This window comes from Chanodichthys erythropterus, chromosome 20, assembly GCF_024489055.1.
Source record: "Chanodichthys erythropterus isolate Z2021 chromosome 20, ASM2448905v1, whole genome shotgun sequence".
Lineage (NCBI taxonomy): Eukaryota > Metazoa > Chordata > Actinopteri > Cypriniformes > Xenocyprididae > Chanodichthys > Chanodichthys erythropterus.
In genome coordinates, this window is record NC_090240.1 from 25,558,254 (window position 1) to 25,572,181 (window position 13,928).

At 38.9% G+C, this 13,928-nt stretch overlaps 1 protein-coding gene across 2 annotated transcripts in view; it reads left to right on the forward strand.

Annotated features, from left to right (window-relative positions):
- The window catches only part of vps13d (vacuolar protein sorting 13 homolog D), a 54,637-nt gene that overhangs the window by 26,549 nt on the left and 14,160 nt on the right, over positions 1–13,928 (forward strand). The window contains exons 32-61 of one of the 2 annotated variants that reach the window (XM_067372087.1): positions 188–321; positions 432–587; positions 666–855; positions 1,130–1,204; positions 1,304–1,501; positions 1,591–1,680; positions 3,666–3,806; positions 3,931–4,056; positions 4,711–4,785; positions 5,228–5,333; positions 5,413–5,565; positions 7,112–7,247; positions 7,548–7,595; positions 7,670–7,820; positions 7,916–8,132; positions 8,213–8,460; positions 8,568–8,759; positions 8,879–9,005; positions 9,211–9,353; positions 9,630–9,760; positions 9,860–10,035; positions 10,148–10,271; positions 11,493–11,728; positions 11,896–11,998; positions 12,091–12,248; positions 12,386–12,494; positions 12,595–12,765; positions 12,906–13,010; positions 13,151–13,300; positions 13,729–13,878. In XM_067372087.1, the coding sequence (XP_067228188.1) occupies positions 188–321; positions 432–587; positions 666–855; positions 1,130–1,204; positions 1,304–1,501; positions 1,591–1,680; positions 3,666–3,806; positions 3,931–4,056; positions 4,711–4,785; positions 5,228–5,333; positions 5,413–5,565; positions 7,112–7,247; positions 7,548–7,595; positions 7,670–7,820; positions 7,916–8,132; positions 8,213–8,460; positions 8,568–8,759; positions 8,879–9,005; positions 9,211–9,353; positions 9,630–9,760; positions 9,860–10,035; positions 10,148–10,271; positions 11,493–11,728; positions 11,896–11,998; positions 12,091–12,248; positions 12,386–12,494; positions 12,595–12,765; positions 12,906–13,010; positions 13,151–13,300; positions 13,729–13,878 (4,319 nt within the window). The remainder of the gene's footprint in view (positions 1–187; positions 322–431; positions 588–665; positions 856–1,129; positions 1,205–1,303; positions 1,502–1,590; positions 1,681–3,665; positions 3,807–3,930; positions 4,057–4,710; positions 4,786–5,227; positions 5,334–5,412; positions 5,566–7,111; positions 7,248–7,547; positions 7,596–7,669; positions 7,821–7,915; positions 8,133–8,212; positions 8,461–8,567; positions 8,760–8,878; positions 9,006–9,210; positions 9,354–9,629; positions 9,761–9,859; positions 10,036–10,147; positions 10,272–11,492; positions 11,729–11,895; positions 11,999–12,090; positions 12,249–12,385; positions 12,495–12,594; positions 12,766–12,905; positions 13,011–13,150; positions 13,301–13,728; positions 13,879–13,928) is intronic. The other variant, XM_067372088.1, reaches the window with a different exon arrangement.

Sequence of the window (13,928 nt, forward strand, 5' to 3'; positions counted from 1 at the left end):
ATTGTGATAATATAATATAATTGCAATATTAAAATAATCCTGTGATTCAATAATTAAATTTTAAAATAATAAATAATTCTGAATTTTCATTAGAAATGTCTTTACTGTCAATTTAATGCAATCCTTGCTGAACAAAAGTATATAAAAAAACATGCTGAACCCAAACTTTTGCCTTTTTTTCCTCCAGGGACAGAGTTTGTGGTTGTTGAAGATTCTTCATGTTTGGACACCAACGCTATTATTCTGAAAGGCACTACTGTGCTGACATACAAGCCTCGTCTTCTGGACAGGCCTTTCTCTGGCAGCTTAGCAGGCATTGAGGTAATACCCTGGATATCTATGATTTTACAATATCCATGATGACATAAAAGAAAGAGTTGTTTTGATTGTATGAATTTTAATTTTTTTTGTCTTTTGTTCCTCCCGTTTAGGTATTCTCATGTCGGCTGGGCAGTGAGCAGGAAACGGCTTTGTCCATCATTGATCCTGTCAATGTGCAAATGGAGCTCTGTGGCAGCCCAACGTACCAGAGCAGTTCAGGGCTCCTAGATGCCTTCAACATTGAGGATTTTCCACCTCTCTTAGAGGTCAGTACTGAGTTGAATTGAGCCACAGGTCAGGATTGAGCCATAAGTGCAAAATTCTAAATTTTGTTTCCCACACAGATCCAGTTTCCTGCTTTAGACATTCGTCTTTCCTACAATGATGTGCAGCTTTTCCTGGCAATAGCAAAGTCCATTCCCACCACAGGATCCACTGGACCTTCAGACACTGCCACAGAAACTGAGAGTTCAGCACCCACTGCCAGTACAGACGCAAAGCACAGCTTCAGGCTCAAGACTGAGGCTTTACTGGGTTTGTTTGTTTTTATTTGAATACCTTTTTAAAGTGATAGTTCACCTACAAATTAAAATATTGCCATTTACTCACATTCCAAACCCATTTTACCTTTTTCTTTCTTTGAGAAACACAAGGAGAACTTTTAAGAATCTACTAGTTACCTTTTCCATTCAATTACAGTGATTTTGAGTCTTTTAAGATTCAAAATATTTGTAAACAATACAAAACAAATGTTGCTGACATTTTAGGAAAGAGCTTTGCTGACATTTCTACTAATATTTCGTTATAGAAGGTCAGCTAAAGCACTTACAGGACCTTGGGTTCAGGAAGGAAGACTGCAGACGTGCACTCATTCACTGTAGAGGTACAGCAGTGCACTAGTCCACCAAGATTGCAAAAGACACACGTGTGAATCCAAGAATGGCGTGTTGCATTATCTAAATCTGTGTGTGTTGAATTATAGGTCAGTTGGACCAAGCTGCCACATGGCTGTGGGAGAATGCAGAGGCCATGTCTATCCGAAGCCGAGCTGACTCCGACTCCGGCAGCCACTCGGCTCCTCCCCTATCTGGAGTGGAAGTGAAGGCCGAGAGCGTGTGTATCTGTTTCATCGATGACTGTCTGGACTGTGACGTCCCTCTGGCAGAGCTCACCTTCTCACGTGAGGATGACCACATATATTGTGATACTCCATATGTCAAATATACTGTAGGCAGGCAATTCTTTAGTAGCTTTTCTTTTCCATCGCAGGCCTTTATGTTCTCCAGAGGATCGGGTCTATGCAGGAAGGCAAGGCTAGTTTCACTCTATCTGGAGATTATTACAACAGAGAACTCTCAGGTGAGATCTCAGCATGCGTGTTACCCTGGATCTCAGTAACTTCTCAAAAGTGATTCAATCCTTTCTACAGTTCAAATAATATTTATCTTGCTGGTTTGGAGTCATTTTGAAGGATTGAGTTTGATTTCAAAAGTCTGAGACCACATTGAAAATCTTGGGTAGGAAATGTAATCTAATTTATGCCTGGAAAGTAGGGATGCACTGGTATTAAAATTTTGGCTAATACAGATAAGCTGATATGGCCAATAACTAATAAATGTTATGAAAAATGGATATTCATTTTGAAATTGGCTAAAGAGTATGTTAAACAGTGTTATTAAATGACTAGTGTTTTTAAAAATGAACTTTAACTGAGTTCTAGAATACAACAAGTAATAATGCAAGTAATTTACATGTAAAAATTAATTGGACATATGAGCATGAACAATTCACTGTTGTTATTGTTGTTAACTAAAATGAAAACTATTAAAAATAATTTTCTGTAATTAAAATAAGGCTAAAATAAAATATACATATTAAAAAAACTTAGTAAATACACAAGGTACTAAAAATTACTCAAACTTTGACTGAAATAAAGATAAATTAAAGTTTACTTTAAAAAATAAAGTAGAAATCATTTAAAAACAAGAAACTAATAAACAAAAGCATGACTAATGACAAAAGCATGTAACAAAATTAAAATGAAAAAATTGAAAACATAAAAATAAGTACTATAATAGTGTACATAATAGTACTAAAATAACTGGCAATTAAATATCCAATATTGACAAATATATTGTTTATAAAATATACTGTTCTCATAATAAAGATTAAGAATCTTGCTCTGCCATTAATAAATTAAAGGTGCCCTAGAACTTTTTTTTAAAAGATGTAATATAAGTCTGAGGTGTCCCCTGAATGTGTCTGTGAAGTTTCAGCTCAAAATACCCCATAGATTTTTTTAAATTCATTTTTTTAACTGCCTATTTTGGGGCATAATTAGAAATGAGCCGATTCAGGGTGTGTGGCCCTTTAAATCTGGTGCTCCACACCCCAAGAGGTCACGCTTGCCTTAAACAACATAAAAAAAGTTCAAACAGCTAATATAACCCTCAAATGGATCTTTACAAAGTGTTCGTCATGCATCATGTCTAATCGCGTAAGTACAGTGTTTATTTTGATGTTTACATTTGATTCTGAATGAGTTTGAGGCTATGCTCTGTGGCTAACGGCTAATGCTACACTGTTGGAGAGATTTGTAAAGAATGAAGTTGTTTTTATGAATTATACAGACTGCAAGTGTTTAAAAATGAAAATGCGACGGCTCTTGTCTCCGTGAATACAGTAAGAAACGATGGTAACTTTAACCACATTTAACAGTACATTAGCAAAATGCTAACGAAACATTTAGAAAGACAATTTACAAATATCACTAAAAATATCATGATATCATGGATCATGTCAGTTATTATTGCTCCATCTGCCATTTTTTTGCTATTGTTCTTGCTTGCTTACCTAGTCTGATGATTCAGCTGTGCACATCCAGACGTTTATACTGGCTGCCCTTGTATAATGCCTTGAACATGAGCTGGCATATATGCAAATATTGGGGGCGTACATATTAATGATCCCGACTGTTACGTAACAGTCAGTGTTATGTTGAGATTCGCCTGTTCTTCTGAGGTCTTTTAAACAAATGAGATTTATAAAAGAAGGAGGAAACAATGGAGTTTGAGACTCACTGTATGTCATTTCCATGTACTGAACTCTTGTTATTGAACTATGCCAAGATAAATTCAATTTTTGAATCTAGGGCACCTTTAAGGAATTTTTTGATGTTGACCATTTTACGTTTGTTGTGCTAAATGTCCGATATTCAAGGAAATACCTGAAAATGATCCATATGGTTTGCGTTGTGAAGTAATTGTGAATGGAGTGTAAGCCCGTACACTATGTATTTCTGTGTACATTCATAAGCACACACGCTTGTGTCTGCCGATCTACAGGCTGGGAGCCATTCATCGAGCCTTGGCCGTGTTTCCTGGATTGGCAGCGACAGGCGGCAGGCCGGCTCCATCCTCCTCGCCTGAAGATAGGAGTTCGAGCCAAGCAGAGGCTGGATGTCAACATCACCTCTGTCTTACTGGGTACATAGTCTGGGTCAAACACACTCACAGGCCTCCATGCTTTTCTCTAACTGTTTGCTTCCATATTTATGAGTGGTATGTTAATTCTTACACCCTGCTGCGGGCCTGTCGTCCTGACACACAGAGCAGTACAGCACCACCAAGACTTCGTGGTTGGCAGATTACTGCAAGGAAGACGAGCAGTCGCCACAGCCTTCCACCACTCTGTCTTGGATGGGATCGTCAGTGGACCCCCCTTCCTTTGCACAGAGTGAGTAACAGCCGTGTACCCTCAGCCAGCTCCAAACTGCACTGCAGCACTGTGTGTTACATACTTGTCTACATTACAGCATGATATATCTTATACTTAATTTTTAAAGCTGAAGTATGTAATTTAGGCATCACAAGTGTAAAGCATACTATTGTTTGTGTGTAAGTGTGTTTTTGAGAGAAGTCTGGTTACTGGTTAGACAAATCAGAGAAATCAACCTACAAGTCATTTGTTGTAGTTTTTTCTGCATTTTAAGATCAAATTAAGAACAAAGCTTGGATAGTAGGATAGTATTTTAACAACTTCTAACAATCACACACTTCAGCTTTAGACAACTGAATGTTGAATGGATTGAAATGTAAGTCCTTCAAATAAATGTATTGTTTAATACACAAGTCACAAAGTTTAAATCAGGTTTTTTTGTTTTTTGTGAAACCCAAAAAATCAACAACAAATTTTAATGTAAATTTTAATTGCATGTTGAATTAGTGACTAACAATTAGTTCTATCAGTATTTTTAGAAAAGATCACAACATATACTACCATGATGTGTGCGTCTCATTCTACCCTACTCTTTGACCGTATGCGTCTCCGCTCTTCCTACAACCTCCTAGCATGTCTCTCTTTCTCTTCTCCTTTTCTCTCTGCTGTCAGGTCTTCCTCTTGCCTACCTTAGAACTAGAAGCTCTACCAGCTTGACTTGTCTCGAGCAGCAGATTCATGCCCGAGGTACAGTTCATAGACGCGTAGCCAACTTTAGAGAAGTCAGAAGGCTGCGTATTTGGTGTCGTAGAGCTTAGGATAGCCTCGTTCTCTGAGTTGTGGGCTTTTTTTTTTTCTAACCCTAACCCTTGATTTACCCCTGACCCTAACCCATAGCCATATATGCATGTTAAATATGTTTAGTGTTAAATAGCGGTCTATGATACCATCTTTTTCTTTAAATCATGCTTTCTTGTTACAGAGTTAATGAATGTGTTGTGAAATTGTTACTGAATTTTCATTTATAGTATTTCTTTTCTGGCATACTTTAGGGAGGAACATTTTTGGTTAATTTTCCAAAAAAGCATTATCAAAATCATTTTTTGGTGCCTAATAACTGATATAGCTGGCATTGTTCACAATATGAAGCAAGATCTGTGGCTGATTTTATATTCATACCATGTTTCAGCGGATATGAAGCTCTCCAAGAGGAGGCAGCCGTTTGTGCCCTATGCCTTACGCAACCATACTGGCTGCACTTTGTGGTTCGCTACTCTTACTACCACACCAACCAGGTCAGAAGAGCTCTCACTACTGTATTCAACTACATTTTATATTTTGGGAAAATACATAGTGGTTCTGCTGTGTCCACAGAGTGGCGCTATCTCACAGCAGTAGTGCCGACTCCATATCTGATGTGCATGGACCTGGGACAGACGATACGCACAACATCAGCCAGTGGAGAGAGGTGCTGCCGGGGGAGGAGATCCCGTTTGAGTTTGAGGCACGGGAGAAATTGAGACACAGGTAGTAGAGTGTGTCTCTTTTGTAAATACAAAACCAATTGGCACATTTCCAATGTGCTAATGCTGGACAGTATTGTCTGTACTTGCGTTCTCAAAATTGTAGATATTTAAATATATATATATATTATATCCAAAGTGATTTACAGAAAAAATAGCTTCATGGATTTTTTGGAGAAAACCTGACTCTACTGCCATGCTCAAGGGCACAGTTATGATAGAAACTGATTATAACTAAAGCAGTTCTCAAACTCTGGGATAGTTCATAGCCTACAGTTTATGACTTTTTGATCCTAGGCAGGGGTAATGCAGAAGCTGGAAAGCTTTGGAAATGTTTTGTCATTTTTATTAGTTTTTTTTTTTTTTTTTTTATATTTCTAAAAAGTTTAAATTTGTCAGGTTTTTTTTTGTTTTAGTTTCATTTCACTCAGTAATTTTAGTTATTTAACTTAAACTTATTTCAGTAAGTTGCCCTGGTTATATTTTCTTCATCATTTTCTGAGTTCTATATATGTATATATATATATATATATATATATATATATATATATGTATATATATATATATATATATATATAATATACACATATTATACACACACACACACATCAGTGCTTTACAAATTTATTTAGTAGTGTTTCTAATCCTAAAATATAATTATTGTTGAGATTTAATGGATTCTAATATAGATCAGCCAAAAGTTTAATCAAAAGCAAGTCTTTGGAAACAACTAGAAAACTGTTTGGAAGTCAATAACAACAGAGATTTTGGAAAAGTACATAAAAATAACATTTTACAAAAATAAAAATAAAATGTATATATTTTTGAGTTATTATGTGTGAAACACTATTTAGTTGTTTCAGATTGTTATTTGATTAATAAATGATTAATAATGTTTTTGACAGATTCCTAAAATATGTATTTTCTCTTTATTATGACAGGCGGTCTAATAAATTTAAGCACTATATATATATATATAGATGAAACTTCTTTTAAGAACATTAAAAATCAGTGGTTCCAAACTTTTGGACTATACTGTGTGTGTATATATATATATATATATATATATATATATATATATATATATATATATATATATATATATATATATATATATATATATATAAAATTTAAATACATATAATGTATAATTTCATTTATTATTATTATTTCAGCTTTATTTCAATGTTTTAATAGTTTTATGCTGCATAGTTGTCAAATAGCCATGTTGTAGCTATTTGGCTCCTGTTTAACATTCAGTAGCTCTGTGCAGCCTGTTTGTCATCAAACACAAGAAATTAAAAAAAAGCATTTTAGAGATATGATACTTTGTTTACAATACCATGCACTGTTGAATTGAGTACAATATGATCAGAAATGTTTACAGAGAAATTAAGTTTATTGATTGTTTGTTTTTGTTTTTTTAACCATGTTGTAAGGTTTTTTCAGTTTTTGACATAAAGGCTAACTTTTTTGCTCCACTGTTTGCTCTCCAATACCTCATTGATTTTACTTTTCACTTCTTTGCTGATAATGTGCTCTGACCTCAGACACACCCATGAGCTGAAACTCCACCAGCTGCTGGTGCGTGTTGTGGGCTGGGAGCAGGTGAAGCCAGTGTCAGTGGACAAGGTTGGAGTGTTCTTCCGCTACGCCGCCCCTGATCGAAACAACCCCTCGAGCACTGTGAGTGTTATTGGGTCAAGCAGTTTATAAATGTTCAAATTCAGTAGTTCATTATGTGGAGAATGTTTTTTGACCTTCATTTGAACCATTAAAATCATTAGTAATTCATTAATGCATTATATTAGCGATTCTCTACATGGGTTTTGAATGCTTGGATTTCTCTCATGGGTCTTTGAAATGAACGTTTTTTTTGTTTTGTTTTTTTTATTTCAAATCATTTTGAAATACAAAATCTTTTAGTAATTGTAGTTCGTGAAAAATGGAAATGCTTCATAAAAATGTAATGACATGCTTTTCTAGGTTGGCAGCCCAATTAGCAGAACCAACATCATACACCCTCATGTATATGTAAGTGTTTGTACCTCATTACCATTACACTAAATTATTCTACAGTTTGTACACAGTCTGTAATCTCTGTTCAGTTCTCAGCTTTGCCGCCTGTTCGAGTGGTTTTCTCTATCACTATGGAGGGCAGTGCACGCAAGGTCATTACGGTGCAGTCAGCGCTCACAGTTAAGAATCGCCTTGAAGTTCCCATGGAAGTGCGACTAGACAGCCCTTCGGCTCCAGACAGTAAGTGTCTACAAACCCACACACACTCTATTTGGTATGGTTTACCTGTGTATATATTTATTATGAATCTAATTTTAATTGTTTACCATCTATAGAACCTGTTGTCCTGCCACCCATCCTGCCCGGAGAGGCCTTGGCCATCCCTCTCCATCTGACCTCTTGGAGGCTTCAGGCAAGACCTAAAGGCTTGGGGTTGTTCTTCTGTAAGATACCCATCCATTGGACTACTGTGGAGCGGCCTGGTGAGGTCAGCAGCGGCAAGAGAGAGTGCCAGTCAGCAGACTTTGATGAACAACTCAAACGCAACTTCAGGTAAAAACAGGCTGGCAGGAGAAAAAATGTCAAAGACAAATGAAACTTGTGTTGTAAACAGTTTTGTACTTTTTTTTTAGGTTTTGTGTCGTCATTAAGAAAGAGAACTACCCTGAACAGCAGCCTGCCAAAACTGTGGCTGGAGGCACAAAGCAGATCTACCGCCAACCAGGTCACACCATCTATCTGCTGCCCACCCTAGTGCTGGCCAACCTCCTTCCCTGTGACCTCAACTATTACATCAAAGGGACCTCAATCAAGGGAACCATGAAACCGGGCAAAGAGGCGGTGCTGCATGCAGCAGACACATCACAAAATCTAGAATTAGGTGAACTGGAGTACATGCTACATTTTTTACATATTTAACATGAAAATTAACCCTATTTGCTTTTTTAATCCATATAAAGCATTTATGAGTATGCTGTTTATTCTCAGGTGTGCTCCTAGAGAACTTTCCAGTGTGTAAGGAGCTGCTCATCCCTCCTGGTACACAAAATTATGTGGTGCGCATGCGGCTATATGATGCCAACAAACGACTGCTTTGTCTCACCATACGGATTATTCTCAGAGCCCAAGGAGCATTAAAAATCCTCATCTCTGCTTCCTATTGGCTTGTCAACAAGACTGGTATGCTTTCATATCTGTACACTGACTACAGATTGATGATCTGAGTTTAAGACTTAACCAGAACACACAGTTGTACTGCACCACTTCTGTAATATTTTCATTGGTTATTGTCTCTGCAGGGCTGCCTCTGATCTTCCGTCAGGACAATGGGAAAACGGATGCTGCTGGGCAGTTTGAGGAGCATGAGTTAGCCAGGAGTTTGAGCCCACTGCTCTTTTGCTACACTGACAAAGAGCAACCCAATATGTGAGTGCAAGAGAAGGGGAAAAACCAAAGAACATTGTGTGTTCACACCATGCACACTCATCATAAATACATTATCTCATTTAATTAGCCTGCAAAACTTCCCCCACCAGAGTCATTTATTCATTATCCAGCATAGCAGAACTGTAATTTAACTACATAACCACCCCTTATTAAAGCTCTCTAAAGTCTTGTCCTCTTTGAACAGGTGCACCATGCGGATCGGTAAAGGGATCCACCCAGATGGTGTTCCAGGATGGTGCCAGGGTTTCTCTCTGGATGGGGGGAGTGGAGTGAGAGCACTCAAGGTCATCCAGCAAGGCAACAGACCTGGACTCATCTATAATATAGGTAATAGTGAATGCCTATATTTCTCTTGCATTATTGTATCTGCTAAGTCAGGGGTGTCTAATCCTGCTTCTAGAGGGCCAACATCCTGAAGAATTTAGCTTCAAGTTCCCGCAACGCTCCTGATTGGAAGTTTCTAGTAATCCTAAAGACAGTGATTAGCTGGTTAAGGTGTGTTTGATTGGAATTAAACTCTGCAGGACAGTGGCCCTCCAGAAGCAGGATTGGACACTCCTGTGCTAAGGTGATTTAATAATGTAACATAATGTCTTATTATAGGAATAAATGTGAGAAAAGGGAAAGGGCGTTATCGTGACACACACATTGTGACCTTTGCTCCACGATACCTACTTGACAATCGATCATCTCACAAGTTAGCCTTCTCGCAGAGGGAATTTGTCAGAGGAAAGGTGGGAATGCATGTTTTCAATGTGTTTGTCTTTGTGATATTTTTATTGTATCATAAAAGATAATGATAATGTTTTGTTTGTTATGATAACCTGTTGTAGGGTACAGCAAATCCAGATGGATATATCTCCACCCTGCCAGGATCCAGTGTGGTGTTCCACTGGCCTAGAAATGACTACGATCAGCTTCTCTGTGTCCGTCTCATGGATGTACCCAACTGCACCTGGTCTGGAGGTTTTGAGGTCAACAAGCCTAAATCTTTCCACATCAACATGAGGTACCTCGTGCCACCAAATACACTCAATCTCTCTAGAGATGGTTGAACAGAAAATGACTGAGAAAGTTCTTGATTTCATAGACATGTATTCCTCTCATTATGTGTTCCATAGGGACATTTTAGGGAACTGCTTCTTCCTGCGTGCTGAGATTGCTTTGAAAGGGGCAACGCATCAGATCTCATTCAGTGACACTGACCAGCTGCCCCCACCCTTCCGTATAGATAACATCTCTGAGGTAAGTCCTCAGAGGGTACGCATTATCAAGTATTGTAAGGCAATAGAATGGTTCAGAATATTTGAGACTAAAGAGTAGCACTAGGATGGTTGGGAATATGACCTGGCCTGGACTAGAACCCGGGTCACCCATGAGAATTTGTCAGAGAACATGAATAAGAATGCATTACTAACCACAATCCCAAATCTAAACTGTATAAGACATTTTGTTGCTGCTCTTTTATTTCAGAAATGTCATAGGGAGACTTTGTTTTGGTTTGCTCTTCTGACTTCCTAAAATAATGACATTATCAAAACAGTGTTGTTTCCTTTCAGTGTTCAATTCTGGACACCATAACATTCTTGAAAGAGTAGGCATAGAAAGATACAGCACATTCTACTTAAAAAGTGAACCAGTTATCAATATTATCCTGTTATTTGGGGTTTAATAGGGGATTTACAGGTGTGCACATTTTCCGTCACCTTCCTCCGACCCCAAAGCCAGTTTTCCCGTCATATGATCTGTTGGTGGTTTTAAATTTACTGAGCGAGACACCATTCTAGCCATTATAATAGGTGGATATAAAGCTTTTGTCACATGAAATAGCTCTTTTACTCCCCCTGGCATGATTTAAGCAATCGATTCATCCGTCAAGCATTGAATTCACACCTGGCAGCTCTGCGTCCGGTGGCTTCTCTGTCTCAATAGTGCCCTTACATCAAAACAGACCTTTTGATCTGCTAATAATTATTTTGGGCAGACATTTAGCTGCTCTGTTTGAGTGGGTCTTGATATTGAACAATAAAAAGTCTGTTGGTGCTGGGATTAGACACGTTCTCAATGATTTATCTTTGGTGTTTAAGATCTTTTATCATCAAACACCCTTGTCCAGGATAGAAGTATCCTACATCTGCTTGCATCTTGCTCTACTGTCACTAGCAATATGTCCCTTTCAATTTGTAGGCCTTCCTAAGGCGCTGTGAGCTCCTGCTTTATTCAACAACCATCTTTTTTTGTCTCTGACTTGCCAACATGTTGAGAGAAATTGTTTTCCCAGGTCCACTGTTAGTTGCAAATTCTGTGCCATGTCATTTGGTTTTACTCAAGCTGGTGGCTAGATTTGAGAATTTTTACTTTTGGTATCTTGTGATGGCAGTGTAGATGGCCTCGAAAATGGTCTTAAAGCTTATTGTAGCCCACTATCTAAACAGACTCTTTGGTAACACGTTCTCTTTTCTTCAGGTGCCTATCCAGTTCTGGCAACATGGAGTGGCTGATATCCGGCTACACACAGAGGTAAAAGCTGGGGCAGTTCTGGACTACGCTTGCGATGAACCCATTCTTCAACCCTACCTCACCCTCACTGTGAAGGGAGCCGGATCTTCAGAGGTTACCGCTGACATGAACTTCTTCAGAGAATACAACAAGCTCTACTATGAGAACTTTATCTACATTGCTGCATCCTTCACATTTTCAGAGTGAGTTCTCCACCTCTAAAACCCCAAATAGTTCACTAATCCTTGACCAATTTCAAGCGGAAAACTTACCAGTAGTTGACGCATTCTAATATTACCACTTCCAACTGGTGTTTGTAAATATAAGTAAATATTCATTTGAGGTTGACATTTTGATTTGATTTGAACAGAGATGCAGGAAAAAGGCCAGTGGGGAAGAAGCGCGCAGTCAGCTGTGCTGAACTGGTGCTGGATGTGGAGACGAAAACACAAAGAGTCATCCTAAAGAAAAAGGTCTGCTTATATTCTTTCTCAGCCATCTCTCTGCCAGTTTCACCATTTCTAGTTTATTCTTACAAGTTTCTCACATTTCTTTGTCTGTTTAGGAGCCTGGAAAGCGCTCCCAACTTTGGCGGATGACAGGAACAGGAATGCTCTGTCATGAGGGCTCATCTCCTCCACAGAGCAAACCTTCTCAGCCTCGACCTCTCAGTTCATCCTTAGTGCTTGACATTGCTGGACTGGCTGCAGTGACAGACAACAGGTTACTTAAACTCTTCATAGCACAACAAAGGACAACTTGTGCTGTCTATTTTAAGCTTGTTCTTGTCCCTGTTGAGAGTAAACATTATCATGGTGTGCAGGTGTCATTTCTCACGTATCTTGCATTTTCTTTTTTAGCTATGAGCCTCTGATGTTGAGACGGCCAGACAACCGCCGCAGCACCACCCAGACATGGCACTTCAGCTCTGGCATGTTGACTTGTGGTTTGCCCAGACTAGTCGTCCAGGTCTGTCCTTCTTCTTTCATCTGATTTTTCACCCCTCTATTGCTTTTTTTCAGTACGTAAGAATCTGTGGCTCTTTAAAATACTGTATGTGGTGTTTTAGGTAAGAGGGGGAGTGTCTGGCCTGTATGACGGTGCCGAGGTGGTACTGGGACCAGACTCTAGTGTTTTGGAACCAGCACCAGAGCAACAGTTTATCAACCAGAAAATGAGACCTGGCTCAGGGGTACTGTCCGTTCAGGTCCTGCCTGATGGGCCCACGCGAGTACTACAGGTAAGACACCCCTCCTGTCTGGTTGTTATTGAATTGCATGGTCGGGCTAGCATGTTATCTGAAACCATATGAAATTGAATCGGTTCTTATCTTTCTTTCACACTTTCTAATATAATGAGAAGCTGCATACCTCATTTCAGATCAGTGATTTCAACCAGCGGCGCATGAATAGACCCTCTCCCAGCACTGAGGAAGACCAGAATAAAGAGAGTGCTCAGATGAAAACTTCTGAGGAGGAACTTGAGGTAAAAACCATGTTTTTGTTTGTCCAACAGATTGGTTGATGTGGAATTTTACCTTGATTGTTTTTCCAGTAAAACCAGAATTAGCACAGTGTTAACAAATAGACCTCCCAATTCATGCCCATTCATGCCCTTGTGTGTAGGTGTTGGTGAATCTAGAGGAAGGAGTGGGTTTATCACTGGTGAATAAGCTCCCTGAAGAGCTAGTGTTTGCCACCCTGTCTGGTATTGATGTGCACTTCACCCGCACCGCTGCCAGCCAGGTGCTTGAACTTACAGTGAAAGATATTCAGGTAAGCAACCACAGACCTAAATGCACTCATCCAATGTGTAGGAATTACTCACTTTGGTTTAGGAATGGGTCTAGATGGTTGACCGATTAATGAGACTAAGTAGTTTATCTATATTTTTCTGATCATCTACCATGTTTACGATCATCAGCAGGTCAAAGTAATGGCTGTTTATACAAAAACACATGAACAGAGATACCAAGAAAATGCAATGATCAGTGGATTTGATTCATACCAGGTCCCAGAAAACACTTCACGCATCTCAATTATTATTTGTGGACATTGTGGACCCTTCAAAAAAATAAACTTTGGCTAAGTTTAATCTAGTAGACAGGCATGAAAGCTGCCAAAAAAGCTGTATCCGCTGTATATTTTTTATTCTAAAGCAAACATTTCTGACAGATGTGTCTTTACTCTCTCATCTATTTCAGGTGGACAATCAGCTCCTGGGCACCACTCACCCTGTTTTGCTGTCTGTGACTCCAGGCTCCATTGAAAGTACTACAGTGGACTCAGGTCCTGCCCTGCAGGTCAACGCTGTTAAAGTGCCCAGCAGTCTTATGCTCACAGACCTTTTTAAGGTGAAAGCAGTGAACTTATGGATTCACCTTCTCACCAAAATGCTTCAGGC